The following is a 25425-nucleotide window of genomic DNA, read 5'->3' on the forward strand; positions in this document are numbered from 1 at the left end:
CGCTCAAAAGCACCACCTAAGTGGAGATGCAAATGAAGTAGTGTTCCCCATGTATATACAGCTTTGCAGTGCTTGCAGGCATAGGTAGATAGCATTTTGCTGGGCCTGATACCTAGTTTACATGTCATGCCCAGAAATGTACTTCACAAAGTGTATGTAGTTAGGAGGTTTGGTAGCTTAAAAGGTCATGAAATTTAAAGAACTAAAATGCCAGTCACGTAGCTGGAAAAAAACCCTTACATACAATGGCAGTTATTATTGACTGAAAAGACCAAAGAATCAGCAGTTTAGGAAGTAGGTCATGCTGTTAACTCCTGTCAGCAGCATAATGGAAGATGATAATATTCAGCTTGAGAACTCTTGCAATGGAGAAGACAGTAGAATAAAGCCAAATTGGCCAGTATCAATGGTAATATAAATGGACCTATTCCGAGCCATAAGAAACAAAGACATTCATGTTTTACTGCAGTCATGTTTTAATTATTTTCATGAAACAGTATGTAAGAGTTTTAAGACACAGCAAGTCAGAAAAGAAACGGTTAGAATATTTTTTTTTTAAAAGGAGGAGTTTAGATAACCTTTGATGGTTTAGTATTTGGGGCCACTAAACTAACTTAAAAAGTTTCACATCACATTCAGAACTGCATGACTTGCTTTCAGTTGATAAAAGAGAGTCTATTGTTAGTCTCTGGGTCTAGCACTGTCCCTTTTCTACCCCTCCAAATCCACTGAACTGCAAAATAAATTCTTTTACCAACATACCTGGCTTTGATGGCAAAAATGAAAATCTTTGGCTTCTAAGAACAGCTCTTTGCAAGTATCTGTGTTCTGAAGTGGAGAAGTTTGTATGAATTGAAGTTTGAACTGAGGACATTTTGTGATTGCTTTAGGAAAAAGTCTGCTATTTAGGTCAAGCTGATCAGGATAGGCCATGTGAAGCTTCTGAGTTTTATTATACAAAATACCTTTCATGTGTTCAATACTCTGTGTAACATCAAACACTGGGATGTGTTATTAACAGCACTTTGTTTATAACTATGCTCCAAAATAGGAGTTCTGTGATGCATATATTTTTTCAGAGCTTATTTTTCTCCATGACTGCTGAGAGGTTTTATATACTGGGGAAAATACTCTAAAATAGCAGTTCTTAAACTTTGGGGTGGACCTTCCAATGGAAGTGCAGGAATGTGTCCTGGAAGGTGCGAGCTCTTTGCCTTTTTAAAGAGCTCTGGCCGTCAGTCCCGGGTAGCTGGGTCTTGTGTGGAAGGACAATGCACACGCGGGAGACAGGGATAAAGGGGACAGCTCTTCTCCCCATCCCTCTTCCCCCTCCCCCAGGCACCCCAGGCTCAGGCTCTCCTTGCCTTCCTCCCCGCCCCAATCCCTCACCAGGAGGTGGGTCTCCAGCCGTCAGCCCCAGGGCCGCAGCAGCAGGACAGAAGTAACAGTGGCAATGGGGCGCTAAGTCTGCTGTAAAAAGTGATATTGACGAATATCAACTTTCACATTGCCACCCTTACTTCTGAGCTGCTGCTGGCATGGCACTGCATTCAGAGCTGAGCGTCCACCCAGCAGCCGCTGCTTTCTGCTCTGCCTTCAGAGCTGGGTGGTGGTATATGTATTTGTGTCGGGACGGGGAGCACATAAACGACTACAGACACAAAGAAGGGGGGCCCGGTCAAATACGTTTTTGAGAACCACTGTTCTAAAAGGATACCCTTCTGGGGAGGAGTGTGCTGCTGTTCTACCACAGTCAAAAGGATAGCTAAATTATCCGTTCAACTTAATCAGCAGTCTTAACAGTCTCTTCCAGCTAGAGTCTCTAGGCTTTATAATAACTGCTGAAATGATTGGCTACACAACTCAGCAATTCATGTCAAATTATTGTATCTGAACTCAGACTACTATTTAATATCCTTTGTATTTTTAATTTTATGCTTGTTTATGGCAAAGGATCATCGGAACCTAATGGAAAACAATACAATAACCTCTCTTGCAGCAATACCTTCTTTGAAGTGAAGTCCATATCCAACCAAGTTTGGAAATTCCAGCGATATCAGCTGATCATGACATTCCACGACAGACCTGTCCTACCTCCACCTATGATCATCTTCAGCCACCTCTACATAATCATCATCCGCCTCTGCTGTTGCTGTAGGAAGAAACAAGAAGGGGACCAGGATGAGCGTGACCGGGGACTGAGTATGTGAAGGATTCTGTGTTTTAAATAGAGCTCTTTATACCATTTCAAAACACAAAGCAGCCATTTATCCAGTGCTAATTGCCATTCGTTTTCTTCACCTTGGCCATTGGCAGTATTAGTAAAAGTGAGTATGTGACAACACTTGCACCAAACTAATAAATTCATAGAGGTCTCCAGGGTGCTGGGCCCACAGAATACGATGCTGCACTGCTGCTGCCGATCTTCCTGAGCATTTTTTTTTTTAAATTGGCTGACCCTGTAGTCTTGGCATCTGTTTAGTCCAGATTTACCAAATTATAACGAAGGCCCCGCAGTGGGAGGGAAAGAATAGGTAATGGAGGTCATTCACAAAGAAATTGAGGGAATACAGCGATTATGGGTTTTAGTCTCATCTGTCACATTGACTTCTCTCTTGCTTTTAATAGTTCATGTAGAACAATATTGTGCCTCAGTTTCCCCACATGTAATAATACCTACCTATCTCACAGGAGCACTGTGAGGATTAATTATTATCTGTATAATGCTTTGAAGATGGAAGTGCCCTGAAATTGTTACTTTTAACATGATAGTAATGATGATTAAGAAGAAAAAACTGATTTAATCAAACAGATGTTAGCATTTGTGTAGTATTTTTACCTATCCTTGTTTCTATTTTTCATGGGAAACATATTTTGTAGATAATTATATTTTCGTTACAGATGCCCAGCTACAAAAGAGTTGCATATATGGCACCTCTGAAAATAATATGGAGCATTCCCAAAGGGTTTTTTCTCTCATTTGTTTTTCCTTTTTTTTAAATAATAGCAATTTTTTGAAAAGTCCTTACCCAAAGTCTGTCAGTGGAACAAACTGACCCATTGGATGTAATCTACTGAATGTGATGACATCCCTTTTTAGAGATAGGGTAAAAAAGAAGACTCTCATCTAAACTAGCAATCAGATTGATTGACTGACTAAGAGAACATTGCACTCAGGACTTTGGCTAAGTGGTGGTTGCCTGTTTACAGATTAGCCTGTTTATTAAGTGCCCAAGCAAGGATTGCAGGAACAAAACCTTCAATCCCTTCCTCTGCCTCCCCCACCCCCGTCTCCCCAAAATCCGAAAATCCCTACAAAAGAAAAACCCACCTGTTATATTGGATTTAAAATTATCTGAATCTTGGGCAATTCAACTAATACATTTTACAATTTTATGCAGAATTGTTTCTGAATGATGAAGAGCTGAAGAAATTGTATGAATTTGAAGAGCAATGTGTTGAGGAATATTTTCAGGAAAAGGAGGATGAACAACAATCATCTAATGATGAACGTATCAGAGTCACATCTGAAAGGTGACTAGTGAAAACAGAAACCACCCTAATTTTACTAGTGATGAGAACTTTTTTTTTCTGTTCATTAACACCTAGTATTGGTCAAGCTACGTGATGTTTGTAGCCTCAAAAACATGCACCAAAAGTTTGTACTCTTATCTTAACCATACCTAACAATCTGTCTCCAAAACTGAATCTCTCACAAGAGCAGGTTTTCTCATGAGATCTCTAGCACTGTTTGCTTCTGTGTGGTCTGGGTATACTGCAAGAGCCTTGCCCACATTTTACTTCTACACTTCCTCTTTTCCCCCCACTCAGCTGTGTAAAGTTCAGAGACATTTTCTCTACCTAGTTTAACAAATGATGACTTGCTTGATTTCCAACAGATTGTCCTATTGTATTAGAGTGGAATCAAATGACAAGAGCAGTGAGATAGGAAGGGAGAAGTATGTTCTAGAGGTCTGCACGTCGGGTCTGGACACCCAGAACTCTTGAATTCTAATCTCAGGTCTGATGAGGATTCCCTCTGAGGTCTTGGGCAAATCATTTAACCTCTCTATCCCCATTTGTAAATAGCAATCATACCTATGTGTACCTCACTGGGGTGTTGTGAGGCTTAGGTAATATTTGTAAATACGAAGACCTCACCAGTAGTAGTATATGTCCCTATTACTAGGTCGTCTAATCAACAACCCTGCTCTGGCAGGGTTTTTCCCTACAGAATTTTTCACATACTCTACCTATTCCAGTGGCAGTTTTAAAATAACTCAAATGATGGGCCTTCTATCATTCCCTTGGATGACTATTCCACAAAATAAGAAATCTCGCTATTAAGAAAATGATACCTGATATTCAGTCTATATATTCCCTTACCTTGTTGCATACTCACTAATCCCTAGTTATAGCCCCATGCTAAGGACCATCCTTGGTTTATTCCTGCTGTTTTTTACACCTTTAGAATAATAATAGCCAAATATAATAATCCTCTCAGTCATCATTTAGCCAAGTCATAACATTTACCATGTGCAAATAGTCAGTGTGACTGTGATAGTAAAGGGAATACCTGCTATGTCACAGTAATGCTAATTAACTCAGAACAGTAGATGTCAACACCTTAATGGTGACCACTCTATCCATATGTTTCTTTTGAGAAACCCTCGCAAATCAGTGCCCTTGTTACCCAGAGTTTTCAGAACCCAAAACTGTGGTAACTTAACCTGTTTTCTGCAGGCGGTGTCAGGAATAACTCAATGGGGACACAACTCCACTGTCTGATGAATGATTGGTACAAACAAGATGTTTTCACCCAAAGCTCCTTCTTTATTGAGTCTCAAGCAGATGCGCGCATGCCATGGCAATAGTTTTAGAGCACCCCAAACATAGTTACCCAAAGTCTGAGATGGTTTCAAATGATCAACAGCCAGGCTTCCGGGGGTCCTTCTTCCGTCCAGCTGCGGAGGAAAAGATGTCAGTCTCTGCTCGAAGAAAAGCTCCTTGAACTGCTCCAAAGTGTATTCTTTTACTTAATCTTTTATAGGTAACTTAAATAAAGCACATAACGCTTAGTAACTCCTAGTGGGTCACCAATTCTCCTAGCTTCAGCAAATTGCTCATTATCCCTTATCAGCAAAGCATTCTTAGTCATAACAACAATAAAACTTCTATGTCAGGGGCACTCAAAACCAAGGTCAGCTATCCAAACGCTCTCTTCCATTCTTATGGTTCATTAACTCTCTGTCCCATCCTCTTATTCTGATTAGCAAAACTGCGATCATGCGTCTATTTGGCCTTACCTTTCAGGCCTGGTCTACACTGGGGGGGGGGGGGGCGCGGGATATCGAACTAAGTTACGCAACTTCAGCTACATGAATAACATAGCTGAAGTTGACATACTTAGATTCGCTTACCCCGGTGTCTTCACTGTGGTATGTTGACAGCAGACACTCCTCCATCGACTCCGCCTGCGCCTCTCGCTCCAGTGGAGTACCGGAGTCGACGGGAGAGAGCTTGGCGGTCGATTTATTGCGTCTAGACTAGATGCGATTAGTTCCTTACTAATAACTATGTCAAAGGTCATAAGTGCTGAATGTGCAGTTTTCACATATGGGGTGAAACTTGCTCCTAAGCAGAGATCCGAAACAAGATTTCTGCAGCCCCTAAGTCCCACTTAAGCTTTCAAAACAGAACTTAATCGTGCATAAGTCTTGTGCTGGCCCTCTGAATAATGGAGAATTTTACAATATATACACTATCCATTTATTTTAAGGAACAGTTCACTCTGCTAACGCACAAACTGCTCCCCATTTTGTACAAAAGTTTGTGTAACACACACTACTATATGGTGATTTTCCAACAGTGGAAGTATTGAATATAAATGTAAACTGTTAAAAACCTTGCTTATAGCTACACTACAATGTCACAATATTTGGTATCTTACTGTCTAGTCACTTCTGTTTTCTACCTCATACCCTTTTTGTTTAAGAAAAGATGTGCCATATTTGATTTTTAGTATGAATCATCTTGTTAAACTATTCTGCCATTTAATTATTGTGGAAAGACTTTCAGAACTTCTTGAAGAGAAAGCTGAAAATTTCTCATTTTACAGCTGGAGGTTGATATCTTTTATTTTAAAAAGGGAAATTATATGAAATTACACAGCATTTAATATTGCAAGTGTGGAACGTTAACACCTTTCTTTTAAAATTACATTGTACCAAATTATTTGGTCCCCAAACCTTCAAAAAAAAATCAACGATGCAAGATGCTGAAGCTCTTGATAAATCTAATCATAATCATTTACTTTTTGGCATCTTTATTCGCACCAAAGTCAGTAGGGTTTTCTGGGGGTGCAAAGAATGCAGAATCCTGCCATAAATGAATGCCAAAATCCTGAAGAGAGTTTTGGATAGTCTCTTAATTTGAGCAAGGAGTTTTAACATCAGATTCCCTTGCTGTGAACCCCTGTTTCATTTCTTATTGCCTTACCTCAGATCCATCCCACTCCAATAATTTACTGTTCATGAGTATTTGGATGGCCATGGGATATTCATGAAAATATCTGAGAACCCTAGAAGTTTCAAGATTCTAACACCAATTGTTATTCATCCAAAAATTCATAATGGAAACATATTATATACTATTGCCATTCTTTAGTCTTCTGTTTAAAAACTCTCAGACATCCAGTCATGAAGCAGAAACAGTACCCACTGTGACCTAGTTGACCAATCACACACCACAATTAACAGCGAAAGTGAATAGTATACAAAACTATCCATAGGTTGAAGTCTATTTGCATATGTTATTCAGTGAATACTTATATGAATACATTTGCAGAAATCAGATCTAGTTCCCAAAACAATATGAACAAAGAACTTTCCAAAATAATTTTATCAGCTCCATTTGTACACTAAAGCAGTTCATTGATCTGATTCTTGTAAACGTTATTGAAAGATTTTGCACTTTCTGTTGAGCTATGCTCATTACATTATATAAAATGGAAATTTAAGCTCTCTCTCTTCTTAGTTATTAAGTGTCCAGGCAAGTACAAGTCATGTCAGCCTTGAGGTAAGCATGTTTTTACATTTCTTTCCACACATGCCAACCTCTTCACGTATAATAGTCATTCTTCTCTGTAAGGAACTCTATTAATTATATGGGAAGTATTTTCTAATGACAGATTCAAATGTTGACTTGATATAAGATCAAGATAATGGTGAGAAACACATTCAGTTGCATGAAAGAATGTACTCTGGAGTTTATGAAGTTGTGCACTACTTTAGCCTTTTATTTCTACCTTCCGATTATGTACAAGATTTGCAAACAGTAGAATCATTTAAAAAATCTATTAAAAATTCTTTCCATTTTCTTGTATAATTTATATCATAATGGAAGTAACAGTGCAGGAAGACTGGATATAAAACCTACACCCTGGGATGTGATTAGAGATCACATACTAGAAAATCAACTGTGGAAGTAAATTAACATTCTTTTGCTTCCACATACAAAAGCTGATGGAGCATCTGGAGCAAGAAGCCATGAGAAATATGCAGATCTACTTTGTGACCATGTACCATAATGAATCAGAGAAGCATGTTGTTTCTACTCTATTCGCTGTCACAATAGCCCTGATTTTGACAAATTGCCATGGCATAAACAATGCTGTAGAAATTACACACACATGCACATTTCATTTACTTTCTGACTCCCAGACTGAACATAGACACTATTTGACGTTCAAGACACCTCCCAATCAGAAAGATGTTAAATATTCAGAGAAAGACGTTTAAGTGGTGGTGGTGTTATGGGAGAATTAAACTTGACATAACTGCAGCCATTATGTGTGTCCAGCCACTATTAGCTGAAAAACCAAAATAGTTCAGTATGGTGCAAAATTCAACTCTAACATTACTCAGCAGAAATTAGTGGCATATTGTGTGTTATTTGAAAACATCCTATGGTATATTTAATGAATCTTATTTTTATACTCCACAGAGTAGAAAACATGTCTATGAGGTTAGAAGAAGTGAATGAAAGAGAACATTTTATGAAAGCTTCTCTGCAGACAGTTGACCTTCGACTTTCTCAACTGGAAGAGCTATCTGGTCGGATGGTGAATGCGCTCGAAAAGCTGGTGGGTATTGACAAATCCGAGTTGACGCATACACGCTCACGAGCTTCTTCTGAATGTGATGCCGCTTACCTCCTGAGGCAAAGCAGTGTCAACAGCTCTGATGGCTACAGCATGTACAGATATCATGTCAGTGGCGATGAGTTAACATTTGATGATAGCATCACCCCGACATCACCAGCCATGGGATTGCGCAAAAAAGCCTATTATTTTGGAACGAAAGAAGAGAAAGATTGTGCAGACTCAAAGATGCAGCTGGTTCCAGAACGTCAGGGTAGTCTCCGCTATATTGCCAGTGCTAATACAGTTGCCACTACAGATTACAAGAAATCTACATTAGAAATTGCACAGAATGTCACTAGACCCCGATCTGATTCAGATATTTGTGTTTCATCTGATGACAAGCAAGGGATTTCCAAGAGTGATGAAACAATTCCCCAAAGCATCAACCAAACAGATATTGTTATGAATGGACAGTCAGTTACAAGACCAGATTTTCAGAACACTCATTTAACAGTAGAAAGGACCAAGTTAGAAGCTACCATCTCTTATCCCTTGGACAAGTCTAAGGCAATGCGCTATTACCCTGCTGAAGCGTTCAATGCTTGTCAGACAACCATGCTAAAGTCAAGGAGCTTTATATTTGCACATGGAGGGAAGCTGGTTGGAGGGGTCAACAACTGGACCACAGACTATAACACCATAATGGATCAAGTGTGCCCTTCCACAGTTAAACAGTGGACTAGTGAGTGGAAATACCAGGTTGAACAGAAACTTTCTAATGAACCTAGTCCAGAATATCCTGGTGGGTCTGAAGCAGAAAGGCAAGCAGAGCAGAAACAGTTCCTGACAGATACAGAAGATGACGGCGATGTTGGCGAAGCAGGTGTCAGTGCCTCTCATATTTCTACACCTGTCACTGACAGGACTGAGATAGAAAACTTACTATCAGTGAAGCCAGACAGGACTGGTAGATTCCCATCTGTACGATCAAAGAGTTTACACAGCCATTCTCGGAAAGCCAAGTCCATTAAGGACAAATTAAATAGACCAGGACATGCCAGCAGTGTAACTAATCTAGTGGTGGCCTGTGGCAGTGCAACAGAAGAGAAAAAAGCTAAGCAAGAAAACACTTCCACAGAAACTGAGTGCTAAAATGGCTCACAGTCCATGTGGCAGCGATGGTCAAGAATTTGTTTGGATTAGTTTGACAAATATACCACACTGAACAGAAATGTTTGAAAATTTAATTCCTAAAAAATCTTGCATTTACTGATTTTCTGTATTTTTTATTCTGTAGAAATGTTAATCCCCTGTTCTCAAACAAACACTTTGTGATTTGGGTGAAAGGAAGACATGCGCTTTAGGGGTGGATGTAAGGCTAGGCATGATAAGAAAATGCCAAGTGGGCCAGATCTTTCTGGGGTCCGTTGGTTTCCACATTCATTTATTGACTGAGTCTTTATTAGAGCTGGTTGAAAACTGGAAAATATTTTCATGAAAAATTGAGAAAATTATCTCCCTTTTTCATTGGAAAACTGCTAAATTCAAACTTTTTGGACTAGCTTTATCTTCACATGTGCACCTGATTTCCTTATGGATGTAGTATTTAAAGAAGAAAAAGTACTGAATGCAAAGGAAAGTTTTGCAATCTCCTTGATTTCACGAATAGCTCTTCGTTGAATTACCAAGGAATGCACATCAGAAGTGACTTTCAGTTAATAAAATAGACACAAACTGAGTTAAAACACACAAAAAATGCAGGTTTCTCCAATAACAGGACTTGGAAGCCATCAGTTTGGTCTGGTACCAAAATATTTCACCTGTCTTTGAACATGGGTGATGGCATCTTGTTTTCTGTTACTCTGAGGAGTATCCTCCTTAGCATGCCAACTCTCTGCATGCGCTCATGCAAACACCCCCCTCGCCCCCCATTAGTCTGTCAAAACTAATTGCCTTAAGCTGAGCATCATACTGGAAATACTGCTTTCTGGAGGCTCTGTTTTGGGAACTACATATATTTTTAACTGGCAGTGATCATTGTTTCAAAACACTTAATGGGGATTGAAGTGGGAAAATAAGAATCCAAGACCTGCATCAGTGGCTTGCATCACCAGAGGTTGCAGTGGAGCCTCGTAGTAATTGGAATTTGCTTTATTTAAATAAATAAGTACAACTGTAAAATGAGTGACAGGTACTGATAAAATACATACACACCTTTATTCCAGACAAATCGAACGCAACAAACCTTTCTTCCTTCAGGAATTTCATTTTGATGGACAATAGGGGCACAAGTGGCAGGCAATAAAACACCTGAAGCTTGTTTTTAGGTGCTTCAAAACCATGATCAATTTTTTGTTGGTCATATTTCTATATTTTCCTTCTCTTGTGAAAATACAACCTGAACAGCCCCTTCGGTTTTATTACTGTGAATCCCACCCGTCTCTTTATGTGAACATTTATTGTATAGGAAGATCAGGTTGTTTTCCCTCAAAATCTATATAAATTTCTCTTTCCCCAAATGAGAGCAGAAATTGAATAGTTTTCTTTGAATTTACAAAACAATGTACATAGGGAAAACAAAACAAACTCCATAATATAAGCTCTGCTCCTCCCTTTCATCTTCCATGAAGGGGGCCTAAATTTCACAATTTCTAGTCACTATTTTCCCAACTCACATCTTTCAAATGTGAGTCATCATTCAAAGGTATTGTGAAGTGCAGTACTAAAATGTACTTGTTTCTGGCAATTTTGTTGATGTTATATTTTAATTACATAGTTCTTATTTGTTACTTTCCAGGACTACTTTTCTAAAATATTCACGGCAGCCCCCGTATTGTAGGGTAAATGCATGATTTAACAAAATAAGAAAGAAAACAAGCTAACTGACTTTCAAAGTTATTTTCCTTACAGACTGCTGTTCAAAGGTTTACATTCAAGTCCTGCTGTTAGTAACCAGGATTTTTGCATGCACTATTTTGAAATGGTAGAATTTAATATGTATTTTCTTCTATCATCAGATCCACTGTAGCATGGCGCCTGGTGTTTACAATTAAAATTCTACTACAATATTTGCAAAAGAAAGGAAGGTGGGGTGTGTGTGTGTCCAGATTCTAGTAAGGTGTCAGCTGCCTCATGTTTTTGTCATTAGGCTCAAATATCTCCATATAAAACATGTTCCTATACTATACAGTGCCGCCAAACTTAAATGAAACGGACAGTTATAGAAGTTCATTCTTCACTAGGTACGGCCCTTCTCCCTGCTGTTGTTCTGCACATGCTTGTCAAGGTTATGGGTACCTGAACACAGGATTTTTTTTTTTCATAAGGGCTTTTTTATTCAGTTTCTCAGAATTTGAGATTTGCTGTTGTAAAATGGAATGGCATTTGATATCGTTGCACCTCTACACTGCTGTATGACAGTTTGATGCAATTTCACGGTCATTTTATATATGTAGATAAAATATTTGTTCTGATTTGCAGATGCCTTTTATTGTTTGCCTGTAAACTCTTGCCAGAAACTGATTCATCAGCAAACTCAAGTGATACAAAGGTTTTCAGCATTTTTGCTAAATGAGCAGTATCCATTTCAGTGTGTTGCATGCATCTTGTTGGAACATCTTTATAAATTGTGTTAAACCATGCTTTATTTGCCCAGAGTCACTTTCTAATGTTAAATGATTAATTTATCTCAAATTAACCATTGAATTAGACTAACATGGAATGCTCTTAAATGACTTTTTAAACTTTGTACTTATTGATTTTCTTTGTGTACAAATAACCAGTTATATTAGCTTCTCTAGGAACAATACCAAAAAGATATGAAATAATAAATACAATGTAACAAATTTGTCACTGTAAGGATACTGAAAACACTGCAGCCTGTCTGTTCTTTTTTACAGAATACATAAAGTAAATCTGTTCTAAAGCAAAAATTCAGTTAATGGTTGCCAGTAATTTTGATTTAGATGGGATTCTGTGGAGTGATACCTTTATAAGGCCTTGATCCTGCAATTCTAGTGAATATATAAATAAATGTTGGCTTGTTTTTATTTGCCTTCTGGTTCATGTTTTCGAGCTTTTTTCCTCCAGAACCATGAGGGCTAGAAACTTTTTTAAAAATGTGACTGAGAATTTCAGGTTTTGTGACTCCAGGAGCTTTAAGAGAAACACCAAATATCATGAGATTCATAATTAAATCAAGAGAGTTGGCAATGCTGGTTCAGTCAGGCTGTATCTTGAGATGGTGAACAGGCACTAAGGAATCTAGCTTGACTGGCACTTAAGATCTAAATAGATCAAATCTGATCATGAATCAGTGAAACTCAAGAGCTACTGCTGGTTGGAAAATGGGAATTCCTTTTCACTAAATGTGGAAATTTTGGTTTTCATTTGAATCCAAAACAATGTTTCCACCAAAAGGAATTCTAAAAAAAAAAACGCTCCTGTTTCAGAACAATTAAAATGGATTATTTTTGAAAAATGCAGGGGAGCTGGCAAGGCCAGCAGGCAGCTTGAAAGTTGGGGAGCTTGCCAGCCAACCTGCTATGGAGCAGAGGATCCAGAAGCAAATGGAGAGATAGGCGGGCTGTCTGGAAACTGGCCTGGTTTTGTCAAAAATATTGATGGAATTGACACAGTGAACATGTTGATTCCATCAAATCAGCATTTTCCAGTGGAGAACTTCTCCAGTGCAAACATTTTCCATTGCCTTTAAACCTCATGATCCTCAGCTGAACAGGTCATTTTTTAAAGAGTAGAACTGCACTATAAAACTGGTTTCAATCTATTCCTTAACGGATGTTTGTTCACATCATAAAACCATTATACATAAGAAATGGGATTGCACATTTGTAATTTTGTCTGTAGAGGGCTAATGCTGAAACAAAATGCTGTTGCAGATCTGGTGTGCTATAAATCAGGTGTAATTTTTTAAAGATATGGAGGTACTGGTAAAGTTGATAATGCAATTTCAGGCTTGGTTTCGAGTGTGTGTTCTTTTGTTGTTTTGTTTTTTTGGCAAAGTCTGCAATGCTGTTGGAAGAAGGGGCTTTATGCTAAAGTTTCGTTTTTTTCCCCTCGTTTTATACTTTTAAAAGATGCTAGTAGCCTAGCTCACATAATGGACTCATGCAATAACACATTATGTACAGTTTACATGCAATGGAGAAAAAAATATTTATAAAGAAACCGAATTCAAGTGCAAGCTTCCAAGGGCTAGAACATGATACATTTACTTAGGCAGAGTTATACCTTAACTTCTCAAATAATCCAATTGATTTCAATGAGTCTGCTCAGTGTAGATAATCAAAGAAATATTCTCCCTATACTCTTAAGGAAAAATACTTTAATAGTGTCTGTTAGAAAGAGAAGGCTATGACAATGTATCTTTCCTTAACAGACAGCTTCAAATTAACAAGACAAACAATAGTCATTGCAGACACACCATGATATAGATACACAGTGACAGGACACAAACAGGACTCGCATATATAAGGGCAAAACTGTCATGTTAGATTACAAAAGCATAATTTATCACCTGTAGAAGACAAACATTTGTAATTAAGTACTCTGTCAAGTTCTGTTCAGGTTATGTGACTTCATCATAACCGGTACCCTAATCGAACTGGGAATCAAGCCAAGAGTTTGTGTTGGGGATCTCTTGCTTTAAATAAATAAATAAAATAAATAATGAAAACAAAATTGTGAACATCTTGAAGGATGAAGAAAAGATGGTAGCAACAAATTGTTGAAGTATTTTGTCCTTTTGGGTCAACTCATTCATGAGAACAACTCTCTCAAAAATCTGTCTCGTCTTTGACTTTACCTTCAGTGCCCTTTTGAATGTTAATAGGGTGCTTTCAGCGCAGAATACAGAAGATGAGACAAGCTGCACCATTTCTCACGTAACAAACCCACAAGGGATTTTAGCTTATAAAACAGGATCTGTCTCCAGTAGAAAAGCAGAAAAAGATTTGTAGAGGTGTTATCTGAAACTGCCATGAAAAGAGTATCACAACAGCAAGAGTTTTTGCAGAGAACTGTACTCTCTTAGAATAGAAAGTGGTTGATTTCCAGAAAAGATGCAGGGTAGAAATACTGCAAAAGATGATGACTTAGCAGTGTCTTTAAAATGTCAAATTAAAAAAAAACTTAAATGAACAAGTACAGAATGAAATGTGGGGAATTGCATGCCAAGATTTAATCTGCAGTGCCCTTTATAAGCTGCACCATATGATTTTAAAAATACAGGATTTTTTCTTTTTCAAACTCCACCACCAGAACATGATGATCAAGTAAAGTTCTCCATTGATATCAGTTGGGTGTTTTGTCTGGATCAGGCAAGGCTCAGGCCCTGAAATCTCAACCCTTTATTTAATACTCACAAAAACTTCTAGGACCATATTTTACATCCAGCTATTCCCATGCAGCCCTATTAAGTTTAACAAGAACATAATTTGGTCATTGTACTAATGCTGGATGCTATGTGCATCATGTGTCTTAATCTGGGCTTTTCCCAACAAGTCAACAAAATACTTATTTAATTGTGATGACACAAGACTACCATGATTTTTTAAGAGCTTTGCCTGTTATTGATTCAAACGTGAGCTCTGATACAGAACAATGGCAGTATACAGGCCAAAACTGTTAACCTACTTTACATAAGGTAAGTAAACAGTTGCCAAATATTAGTGATTAGCTTGGCAGCTAATTACCCGTGGATCTGAATACTTTTCGGCACCCAATTTAGGTTTTCTTAGAAGTAAAACTAAAATTAGAACTATGATAATAAATTAAATGAATTTTTGTAATTGAATGTGTAGTTTGCAACCCAAACATTACACTATAATGCATAAGAATGAAAACATGGTATGTTATCTCTGTTCCAGCTTGATTGGAGGGGGGGGGGGATGAGTAAACAAACAGCACAAACAATTAAAAATAAATGTAATAGTAATAGTTAATAATGACCCTTTAATAATACATCCAAATCCATAAAAACCAGTCAGTCAATCAGAATGACTGAATACACACCATTTATCATTGGCTGAGTTATGCAGATAAGTCATAGGTCTGCACCCTGAATACCTGGAAGTTTCATCTCTATCTGCTGTGTCTTTTCTGATGGTTGACTGGCTCTTACAATCATCAGAAACCCCAAACTGAGACACAGCCTTTCCAGTTTTTAAAGGATGACTTTCCACTGCAGATGCCAAGTTCATATACTGGATGATCACATGATTATTCCCATAGCATCCATATGTTTGCCAGCTAACCAATCTGAATATTCAGCTTCTGGCTTTCCTGATAACCACCACAGGCACTATCAGAAGTGGGTTTTTTGTTTGGGGTTTTGTTTTGTTTTTTTTAAACACACGCTTCCAAAATCAAGTGTGACAAACCGTGAAACCTTTAAATACTTTGCATTTTCACATAAAGGATGAAAGACAAAACATGAGTAAAAACTGTTTCTCATTTTTTCCCATTGCTCCTTATTTGTCCATTTGGCTAAGTCTGCTCTAACATCTGGCTGACACAACTTATCAGTAGAGTTCTTCATCTGGTGGTTAGACTCAAGCTATTTGCATTCTGTAGCTTACTGCAGCCTAACCTAGAACAAGGATCTTCATGACAGCTTGTACTGGGTGAGACAAAATGTAGTCCTCATGGCCAAACTCACTGAAGTTGTTCTTTGCATATCTTACAATTTGCACCATCCCCAGATATGAATCGCAGCAAAAGGTTCAAAGCAAAAAAGGAGGAGACAGACTTCACCAAAAGGGGAGTCTGCGAGTGCTTGCTAAAAAGCAGGAAAAGATGCACATTTTCCCAAAAGGCTCATGCATAATAGGAGCTATATGAGAACAAATTAAATCAAACTCCAAACCAGAAACAGATACAAAACCACAATCTGCAGTTTGTAGCTTTTTACAATGTACAGAAAAATACAATTGTCCATTAAACAGAAATATTTTCCAGAGCTGTAATTAGGTTTCTTCTTTGTAACATTTTATTAATACATTCAGCACCCAAGTTCTGAAGGCACATATATTTTTATGCTGAGAGGTACTGGTGAGTGCATGGATCGTCAAGCCTCTTTAGCATCACTTAACATGACTATCAGGACAAGTTAATCAAAAACCCACCACCTAAGACAAAAGGGGTTGTGAACCTACCCAGGAGTTTTGCATTGAGAGGGCAGCAGGGTTTTGCTGAGTATTGTACTGTCTGGGTTGGGGGTCTTTGGGGCAAAAGGGGGAGGCAGAGCAGACAAAAATGAGACTCAGAGGAAGGAAGAGAGCCAAGCACAGTGTGACCGTGGCGAAGCCTTGAGGAAGGTTCTGGGTCTGGTGCTACCTAAGAGGCTTGAGACTGTAAGCAAATAAGCTAGCCCTCTGTTCGTTTTTCTTTGTTCTGTATTCCTTGTAAATAAACAAGATTGCATCAAAGAAAATAACAGATGCTGTCATCAATTTCTGCTTCCAACTGAAACGTTTTCAGGGCCCGAAACTTTGACTAGGCAGTTGGGTCAAAAAAAGGGCAATAATATATTCTTATTGTATAGGTATACAGAGATTACGAGACAATTTAAAAATAAAAAGTTAACCTCACTTTTCCATGTCACTTGACCTTTTGGATTTGTGGGTACACAAAGTACAAAGATGGCTCAGTAACGTAAATTGTGCCCACAGATAACTGCAAGCACAAAAAGTAAAGCCAGGTTGAGGCTGGGGTCAAAGATCCTGATTCTAACCCCATTCAGATCAATTCAGTTGACTTCAATGGATTTTGGATCAGGGCCAACTCCAGTCAGGAGCAGAAACCCTGACTCCTAGTCCTAAGCTTTAAGCACTAAGGAAGGTAAATTCCTCCATGAAAACAAAGAGCGACAGGTTAACTGTACAGTAAAAAAGGCAGGATCTCATTCCCCCCCTCCCCAATGTGTGCTTTGTTTCCCCTTTGTGACTGTGGGGACTACAGCCAAATGACAACCAGTTACATTTTACTGCGTAACATCCAATTGCCATTCCAACCCAGTCCACAATCATTTTACGGTTTGTCTACATGGAAAGTTACTGGCATAATTATACAAGTGTATTTATACTATACCAGTATAAATCCCCATGTAGACACACTTACTCTGGAATAAGAATGTCTTTCTGCTTTAGTGTGTTGCTTTGGCAGTAGCATAAGCTAAACTGGAAAAAGCGTGTCCATATGGGAAGTTATACCAATAGAATTATATCAGTACATTTCCCTGTATAGACAAGCCCTTAATGGACTTGAGCCTATAAGTTTCTCAGCACTCTAACCCTGAGCCTACAAAGCACATGCTTAGCTTTAAGCCTGTGAACAGGCCCATAATTTCCAATGTTTAAGCACATGCTTGCTGGATCAGGGCCAGCATGTGCAGTACATTGCAGTACAGAGCTGTTTGACCAAAATATATTTTGTGCTCCCACATGTTAATACATGAGTTCTATATTCATCTCCCTCGGTGCCCAAATTCTATATATTATACAGTACTACTGCAAAACTATTTAAATACTCCACAGCATTGTGGAGGAAGGTCCTGTATATTAGAAATACAGCTCAACTATTGCATAAAATCTACCTCAGAAAATCACAGGCAGCCCATTTTTCTCTTTTGGCCTATGATTTTAGCTAAAGACAGAATACTGTTTGTGGATTTAGTGATCTCAATCCCCTTTGGATTACAACTAACTAGGAAATTACCCATGACAACTAAATCCTATCACACTTCGCAGGCCAACTTCAAAGATATTTCTCACAGGAGTAAAGTGGTGTTTTTTGGGTTTTTTTAAAATGTGCATAAGTGTTTGCTTAATTTTCCATCATCAAACCTCTTGCGGAAAGTATAAGCTGTCAGGGTTCATTGAGGAATAACACTACCATTTAGTGGTTCCGATTCAGGAAAGCACTTAAGTGTATGCATATCTTTTTAAAATTAAGTACATGCCTAAAACCCATGTACTTCGCTTCACTTTTTTAAGCACCCTTCCTGCCTAAGTATATTTCTTGAATCAGGGCTATTGACTAGGGCTACTGTAACACTAGCAGGTATTTCTAAAACTGTTGATTTTGTTAGTTTGAAACTGTATATTGATTTCTTTATTAATAAAGGGATATTATGAAGAAAATGTAAGTACAGAAAGCTATACAGAAATATTTAGCTGTGTAAGGTAAAATTACACCACCTTTTCCTTTTAACCTTTTGCTTCAATAGTAAACAGTAATGATTGTTCACTCATTGTTAAAGCAGGATAGGAAACTCATTTATGACAACTTGAATATTCAGCCCCTCTACTGGAGCATTAAAAATAAAGGCCTGGATTGTCCTTCCCAGCTCTGAGTGCTAAAATGACTCTCGATGCACAGAGCTCCCACAGATCCTGTACCGAAGAGCATCAGCCATCTCCCTGGCACCATCTCTCCTTTGTGCCCGGCAAAGGGCACTCTAAGTGTGGGGTTACATAGAGAAAAGGATTGGAGACAGCCAAACTGGGGGTATGGATGAATTAAGGGCCAGGACAGATAACGACACATTCTTTCCCATCTAGCCTTGCTGAATTTGAGCAGAAAAGATAGTACGGCTAGCCTGGGACAACATTATATTTTCTACATAGCTCCAACCACCCCAAATGGACAGACCCAGGCAGGAGAAAAATTCCTGGAGCTGCACTGTAGGCTAGAGTTATAGGGTTTCCATACAGATGGCTCTAGTCTCTTGTAGGTTTTGGGGCAGGCCTTTGTGAACAAACTCCATACACCCACCCCAACAGAAAAACATAAGGGTAGCTACCAAGGTAATGCTTAAGATTCTCTCCCAGTGCTCCTTCCAAACTATTAGCTCCAAAGTAACTAGCAACATGAGCACCACCAGAGGAATTGGGTGTGGTACACACCTATGGGGAAGATAATTCTACCCCTTGTTATGTTACAGACTATTGAGGTACCTTATACTTCGATGTGAGCGTTCATGTTTACTCTTTCATAGGGCCATGGCTATAAACCATTAATGATCTCTATTTCACTTAGGATTTTGTAAAACTTTGTGTTTAAAAAAAAATACAGAATATGTGAGAGACCACAATACTTTTTCCAGTTGACAAAATTCAGATTGTTGGTTGAGGAGGTGATGGGGGAAGCAGTTAATCCAGAAGTTATTTCAATCAATTCAGAGTGTGTAAAGCCTGGCAGTATAACAAATAATCATCCCAGACCATCATTTAACCTTTTTCAGCCAGAACTGGTGTTGAGCTTTCATTGGAGTGTCACTTTCCAAGTGATGCAGCAACTATGCTGAATGCTCTAGTCAGGATTATTCTATTAGACATTAAAATGATTGTATTTATCATATTTGCTCACAGCCAAGTGCAAAGAGACAAGAATTTGACAGAATGAGCAGTTGATTGCAAACCAAAAACTCCTTTTTTCCTGGCTTTGCTGCCTCCATGCTGTGTGGATCTCTCTCTCTCTCATTTTCACTATCTGAAATGGATAGAATACTCACTTAATAGAAGATGTGGATTAAATAGTTAATGGTTTTTCAGCCCTCTGAAAATGTTGCACTGTACAACTAAATATTACTGTGTGCTATGTTAACAGACAAATCAGCTACTTTATTTTTGTAATTTTAATAAATACAAATACAGACAGCTATTGCTATAAAGTACTAAAGTGTCTAATGTTAAGAAATATTTTTCTACAAAATTATTTGTCTGACAAGGAAATAGGGTATAGGTTAGGCTCACCATGCTACATAAATTATTTTCCTAAATTCTTCATCTGTTTCATAGTTGTGCTGGAACTGATCCCAGCATCTGAAAAAGAAACTTGAGGAAGTGACCTTGAAATACCCACAGAGTCAAAATACAGGAGTAAACAAAACATTCATAGAACCAGATTTTGCCCCCTTACTCACAGTGGCTAGTTCCTTACTCCTTGAGTAGTCCTATGGATTTAATTCAACACGCCTAATGGGAATAGAATTAGAATATGGCCATAGAGTCTGATTCTTCTCCCACTGAGGGATAGACTAGCTAGCTATTACATTCTTGTTTCAGATTTCTCTTTGATCCTGGTAAGTAAGATTGCATGAGAAGGGGATGGGGGGCGGGGGGGGGGGCGGGAAGGGGCATTAAAGTTCTTCCAAAAGTGATGTAAGTACACCCATAGCTGCCTATGACAGGGAATGGAAAAGCCTGAGGTTTTCTTCTGGAACGAACGCAGGTACCACACACACATATTTTACCCAGTCAAACAAATACTACATGTGGTGTTACATATATATTTTATTGTTTGTTTGAAATCTTGAAAGTAAGCTATCCCTGACAAAGTAACTTTTGACAACAGTGGGATTCCAGGTGCCATAAAGCTGCCTTTGCTGTAGCCTATTGGATGCCACTATCACAGCTGTGGTGCTGCGGCCACGAGGTCCACAGCCACACCCAATGGCCTGAGATTTTGAAACCAGGCCTGAAACCCTCCAGAAGCCTGTCGTCTCAGGCCAGAAGCCAGCTCTGGGGACTCACGGGCCGGATATCTCAAAAGCAGCTTGTCTAGTTAACCTCAAAACGTGCATGCCTGAACAAAACCCCCACTCTATGTGGTTGCTGAAGCAGAACGGACCTTGTCCAAGGAGGTGGGGCAAAATCAGGCTTGTAAATTGAAAGCTACAGCAGCAGCCACAGCCGTAGGGGCCAGCCGAGGGAGGGAGGCTGCTCCCCCCTCCCTGGGGCTGGCAAGGCTGAGGCTGTGCAGAGCCAAGCCCCGGGGAAAGCGGGGAGATCACCGAGGTCCCGCTCGGGGCTGCTGCTTGCCAGATGGCCCCGGAACGGCCCCGCCTGCCCTGCGGAGCGGGGGTGGGGACACACACATAGCAGGGGAAGGGGCTTGGGAAAGCGGCTGGGGGAGGGGAACGCCTCTGGGGGCGGCCGCTTGGCCCCTCCGCGCTGCCGTACAGACTCAGCCTCGCCTCCAACATGGCCGCCTAGGCCCCAGCCTCCGGGGCCCAGCGAGGCCGCCGCCGCCTCCTGCTGCTGGGGGCAGGGAGCTGCTAGGGCGGGGAGGCTCCCCTCACACGCCCCCGCCCCCACGCCGGCCCGCAGGGGCGGGAGCAGCGGGGCTGACGCGGGCTCCATGAGGGGCCGGGGCCGCCGCAGGCCGGACCTGCCCAGCCGGCTGACTCCTCCCTTGGGAACGGGGGCGCAGTGCCGCCTCGTAACTCCAGAGCGCCGGGAACCTGCAGCCCTGGGCCGGGGGGGGCTCGAGGGCTCGGACCCCGCCTGGCTCGGGCAGGACTGGGGGCTCACCCCGCTGTTTGCCTCACCCGGGGAGCAGCCTCCTGCGGGGGCAGCCGCAATGTTTTCGCTCAAGCCAGCCAAACCCACCTTCAAGTCCTACCTTCTGCCGCAGGTAACTGGCCTTTCTGTCCATTTCCCCCCACGGCGTAGGGCGCTAGAGCTGTGGGCACAGGACGGGTCTCCTCGGGGTGCCTTTCCCCGAGCTTCGCACGGGGCTTCCCTCCTTCTCCTTAGCAACACTGATCAGCCCGGTAATGGCTCTCGGCGGTGTTTAAATAGCACCTGCGCGTGAGCCAGACCCCTCTTCGGCTGTGCGGGGAAAACTTTCCTTGGGTAGCGCCCCGCGAGCGAAGGCAGCAGCAACCCTGGCATTGGCCGGTTTTTGTCTAGGTCTGTCTTCCCGATCAGGCACAAACTCTATGTAGATTCATTTATGTTGCGACTACAGGCAAGCAACAACTTTTTAACCAAAACACAATCATGATCTAATTAAAGTTTGTCAACCTAAGAAAAGTTTGGATGGCTTGTACTAACTTTAGCTGTATGTGAACGACTTTCCTTTCCTTTCTACAGTGATTACGTGCTAGAACCTTGTTTTGGCACTGGTCAAATGTTGAAACATAAGTGCTTGTTCCTTACATGCAAATATTTAAGCTGCTGCAGTACTCATTAAACTTATTGTCACTAACTTGAAATCAAAAACTGACAATAAAACAAGAAAATGGTATGTTTCAGTAAAACTATTATGAAAAGGTTCTAAACTTCAGTGTGAGTTTCTGGAGTGCACTAAACAAGGAGTGATTTTTAAATCTAGATTTATGGGGTGTGGCTTACTAGTTAAAAAGTTGGATGCTCTGTCATATTAATACGTATGGCCAAATATAGAAAACTGGATATCTTTTCACATTTTTTCAGTAAAGTAGAAATGACAATGAAAAATGTTTTGTTTTGTTTTTTTGTTTGTTTTTTTTCTGGGAAGGGCATCCTTGTCTCTATGGCAAATGTAAACAGTTACATTGTGTCAGCTGAGGTTTTCTGTAGCTGCTTAAACTAATGATAAGGGTTGGGTATTTTTTTTTTTTAAGGTCTAGAATTTAAACACAAAATTGTTTATAAGATGCCTTTAAAAATAATCAGATTTAGGCCTTGATCTTATAGATAGATGCTTACACTTGTGTAGAACCTCATTTAAATCACTGGGAGTCTGCGCAGGCACATGCTGGTCCTGCAATAAGATCTATGCAATTTAGGGCCTCTCCAGACAGGCTCTTACTGGAACCCCAAAGACTAGATTTAATCATGTGCTTAAGTTTACACACCAGAATCGGGACCTGAACCTTAGGACTCAAAAACTTTTAAACTAAAAAAGTGGCCCCAAGAAGATCAGAAAATCTAAGTACATCTTTAATTTTATAAGTATTTTACTTTTTTGTGGTGTTGCTATTGTGTTTCAGGTTGAAGACAAAATAACCCCAGAGCCCAAGATTAAAAAACTGGAACCAGTACTTTTGCCAGGTAAATATTAATCAAGGATTTGTCAGAGGTCTACATCGGGCTGTTTTTTTTAGTGCCTTCTATTCACTCTGGTAGTATTTGTAAGATTAATAGCGTGCACGTAACTCTATTTTTCTCTACTGTTTGACCAGTAATTAATAACTTTTAATTTACCCTTAAAGTAGTAATTAAGGGAGTGCAGCTTGTAACTCAGTAAGAAAATCTCCTGACTCTTATCTGTGCGAGATTTTCTAATTTTGTTTCGATAACTCTTGAAACTAAACATAGGTAGGTGTTCATTTTGTTACAGTTTTGTAAATTTCATGCCTTGTTGTTGCTTATCTGCAACAGGTAAGCACTGTAATTTGATAGCCTTTGTGACACAGTGTTTAGGGGTTTTTCTCTTTGGATCACCAGATTTAGGCTCCGATTTTGCAGTTGGATACACATGGGCAGACCTTTGCACCTCTGGTTAGCCCTGCCTGTGTGACCTGGGTTGGAGCTCTGTGTTAAAGCCTTCATTCTTTTTCTCTTACTGAATATCCAGTATCTGATTCTAAGCTTTTTGAACCTGTAAAATAGTTTGAAATACTAATGCATAATACTGTTTCAAGAGAGTGTGATGGAAGGAGGAAGGACTAACTTTTTATCATTCTTTATAATCAGTAGTTTATATCAGAATCCAAGATGTCCCACTGTTTGTACCACCTCTTTATTAAGAAAATAAAACATCTGATTTAGCTATATTATCTCAGAGAAACATGAAATTATAAAATCTTGTTCTGACATTAAAAATTCCATCAGCCTACTATACTAGAGATGTTATTTGAATCACAAACTGTTCCTTACTAATTAGAGCAATAAGTATGGTGGTCGATTGAAAACATTGCTTGGATTTTGTGGAAGTATTTTTGCTAGAACAGATCTAAGCATATATATTTAAATACAGATAAGAAAAATAGATGACCTAAAGTATCACTTATTTTAGTGGGACATTGTTATCATGGTTAAAGAATAATTAGATAAATTAGATGTATTCGAGTCAGCAGGGCCTGATGAAATTCATCCTAGAGTACTTAAGGAACTAGCTGAAGCAATCTTGGAGCCATTAGTAATTATCTTTGAACTCTTGGAGGACAGTAGAGTTCCCTAAAGATGGCAGAAGGGCAAACATAGTACCTATCTTTAAAAAGGGGAGGGAGAAGGACCCAGAGAATTATAGACCTATCAGACTGACTTCAATACCTGAAAGATACTGGAGCAAATTATTAAACAGTCAGTTTGTAAGGACTTGGAGGATAATGGGATTATAAGGAATAGTTAGCATGGATTTGTAAAGAAAAAATCATGCCACACCAATTTAATTTCTTTCTTTGATAGGATTACCAACCTAGTGGATAGTGCGGAAGCAGTAGTCCTGATATATCTTGATTTTAATAAGGCTTTTGATACAGTTCTGCATGACAGTCTCATAAGCAAACTAGGGAAATGTGGCCTAGATGAAATTATTATAAGGTGGGTGCACAACTGGTTGGTTGAAAGACCATACTCGGAGTAGTTAGGCATGGTTTGCTGCCAAATTGGGAGGGCATATCTAGTGGGGTCTCGCAGGGGTCAGTGCTGGGATCAGTATTAGTCAATATTTCCATTAGTGAGTTGGATAATGGAGTAGAGTATTCTTATAAAATCTTCAGATGACACTGGGTTGGGAGGGTTTGCAAGCATTTTGGCGGCCAGGTTTAAAATTCAAAATAACTTTGACAAATTGGAGAATTGGTCTGAATTTAACAAGATGAAATTCAAAACAGAGAAGTGCAAAGTACTTCACTTAAGAAGGAAAAATCAAATGCACAACTACAAAATGAGGGATAATTGTCTAGGTAATAGTACTTCTGAAAAGGATGACTGAATACGAGTCATCAGTATGATGCAGCTGCAAAGACAGCTGGGGTGTATTAACAGGAGTGTTGTATGTAAGACTCAGGCAGTAATTGTCCCACCCAACTCGGGACTGATCAGGCCTCAGCTGGAGGACTGTGTCCAATTCTGGGCACCACAATTTAGGAAAGATGTGGATAAATTGGAAGGAATACAGAGGAGAGCAACAAAAATGATAAAAGATTTAGAAAACCTGACCTATGAGGAAAAGTTACAAAAAGTTGCCATATTTAGTCTTGAGAAAAGAAGATTGAGGGGCAACCTGATAAGTCTTCCAGTATGTTAAGGGCTGTTATAAAGAGAATGGTGATCAATTGTTCTCTGTGTCCAGGGAAGGTAGGACAAGAAATGATGGGCTTAAGCTGCAGTGAGGGAGATTTAGGTTAGATTATTACAAAAAACTTTCTAACTATAAGACTAGTTAAACTCTGGAATAGGCTTCCAAGGGAGGTCGTGGAGTCCCCATCATTGGAAGCTTTTAAAAACAAGTTGGAGAAACACCTGTCAGGGATGTTCTAGATTTAC

The 25425-nt window shown here is 39.6% G+C and overlaps 2 protein-coding genes and 1 long non-coding RNA gene across 6 annotated transcripts in view; 2 read left to right on the forward strand and 1 right to left on the reverse strand.

The window, feature by feature from the left end:
• The window catches only part of TRPM1 (transient receptor potential cation channel subfamily M member 1), a 71319-nt gene extending 58229 nt beyond the window's left edge, over positions 1 to 13090 (forward strand). For both annotated transcript variants that reach the window (XM_074966183.1, XM_074966184.1), the window contains exons 22-24: positions 2000 to 2202; positions 3402 to 3534; positions 8005 to 13090. In XM_074966183.1, the coding sequence (XP_074822284.1) occupies positions 2000 to 2202; positions 3402 to 3534; positions 8005 to 9295 (1627 nt within the window). In that variant the 3' untranslated portion in view covers positions 9296 to 13090. The remainder of the gene's footprint in view (positions 1 to 1999; positions 2203 to 3401; positions 3535 to 8004) is intronic.
• LOC141995208 (uncharacterized) lies at positions 1997 to 21855 on the reverse strand. 2 transcript variants are annotated; one of them, XR_012641275.1, is made up of 4 exons: positions 21569 to 21855; positions 19918 to 19986; positions 4901 to 4964; positions 1997 to 2152 (listed from the first exon to the last, which is right to left on the reverse strand). It is a non-coding gene; the product is annotated as an uncharacterized LOC141995208 (long non-coding RNA). The 2 variants fall into 2 exon arrangements; XR_012641276.1 differs by lacking the exons at positions 1997 to 2152; positions 4901 to 4964 and adding an exon at positions 19632 to 19654.
• The window catches only part of MTMR10 (myotubularin related protein 10), a 67151-nt gene continuing 63013 nt past the window's right edge, over positions 21288 to 25425 (forward strand). For both annotated transcript variants that reach the window (XM_074966190.1, XM_074966191.1), the window contains exons 1-2: positions 21288 to 21580; positions 22923 to 22983. In XM_074966190.1, coding sequence (XP_074822291.1) covers positions 21305 to 21580; positions 22923 to 22983 — 337 coding nt within the window. In that variant the 5' untranslated portion in view covers positions 21288 to 21304. The remainder of the gene's footprint in view (positions 21581 to 22922; positions 22984 to 25425) is intronic.

The sequence above is a fragment of the Natator depressus genome, chromosome 10 (genome assembly GCF_965152275.1).
Source record: "Natator depressus isolate rNatDep1 chromosome 10, rNatDep2.hap1, whole genome shotgun sequence".
Lineage (NCBI taxonomy): Eukaryota > Metazoa > Chordata > Testudines > Cheloniidae > Natator > Natator depressus.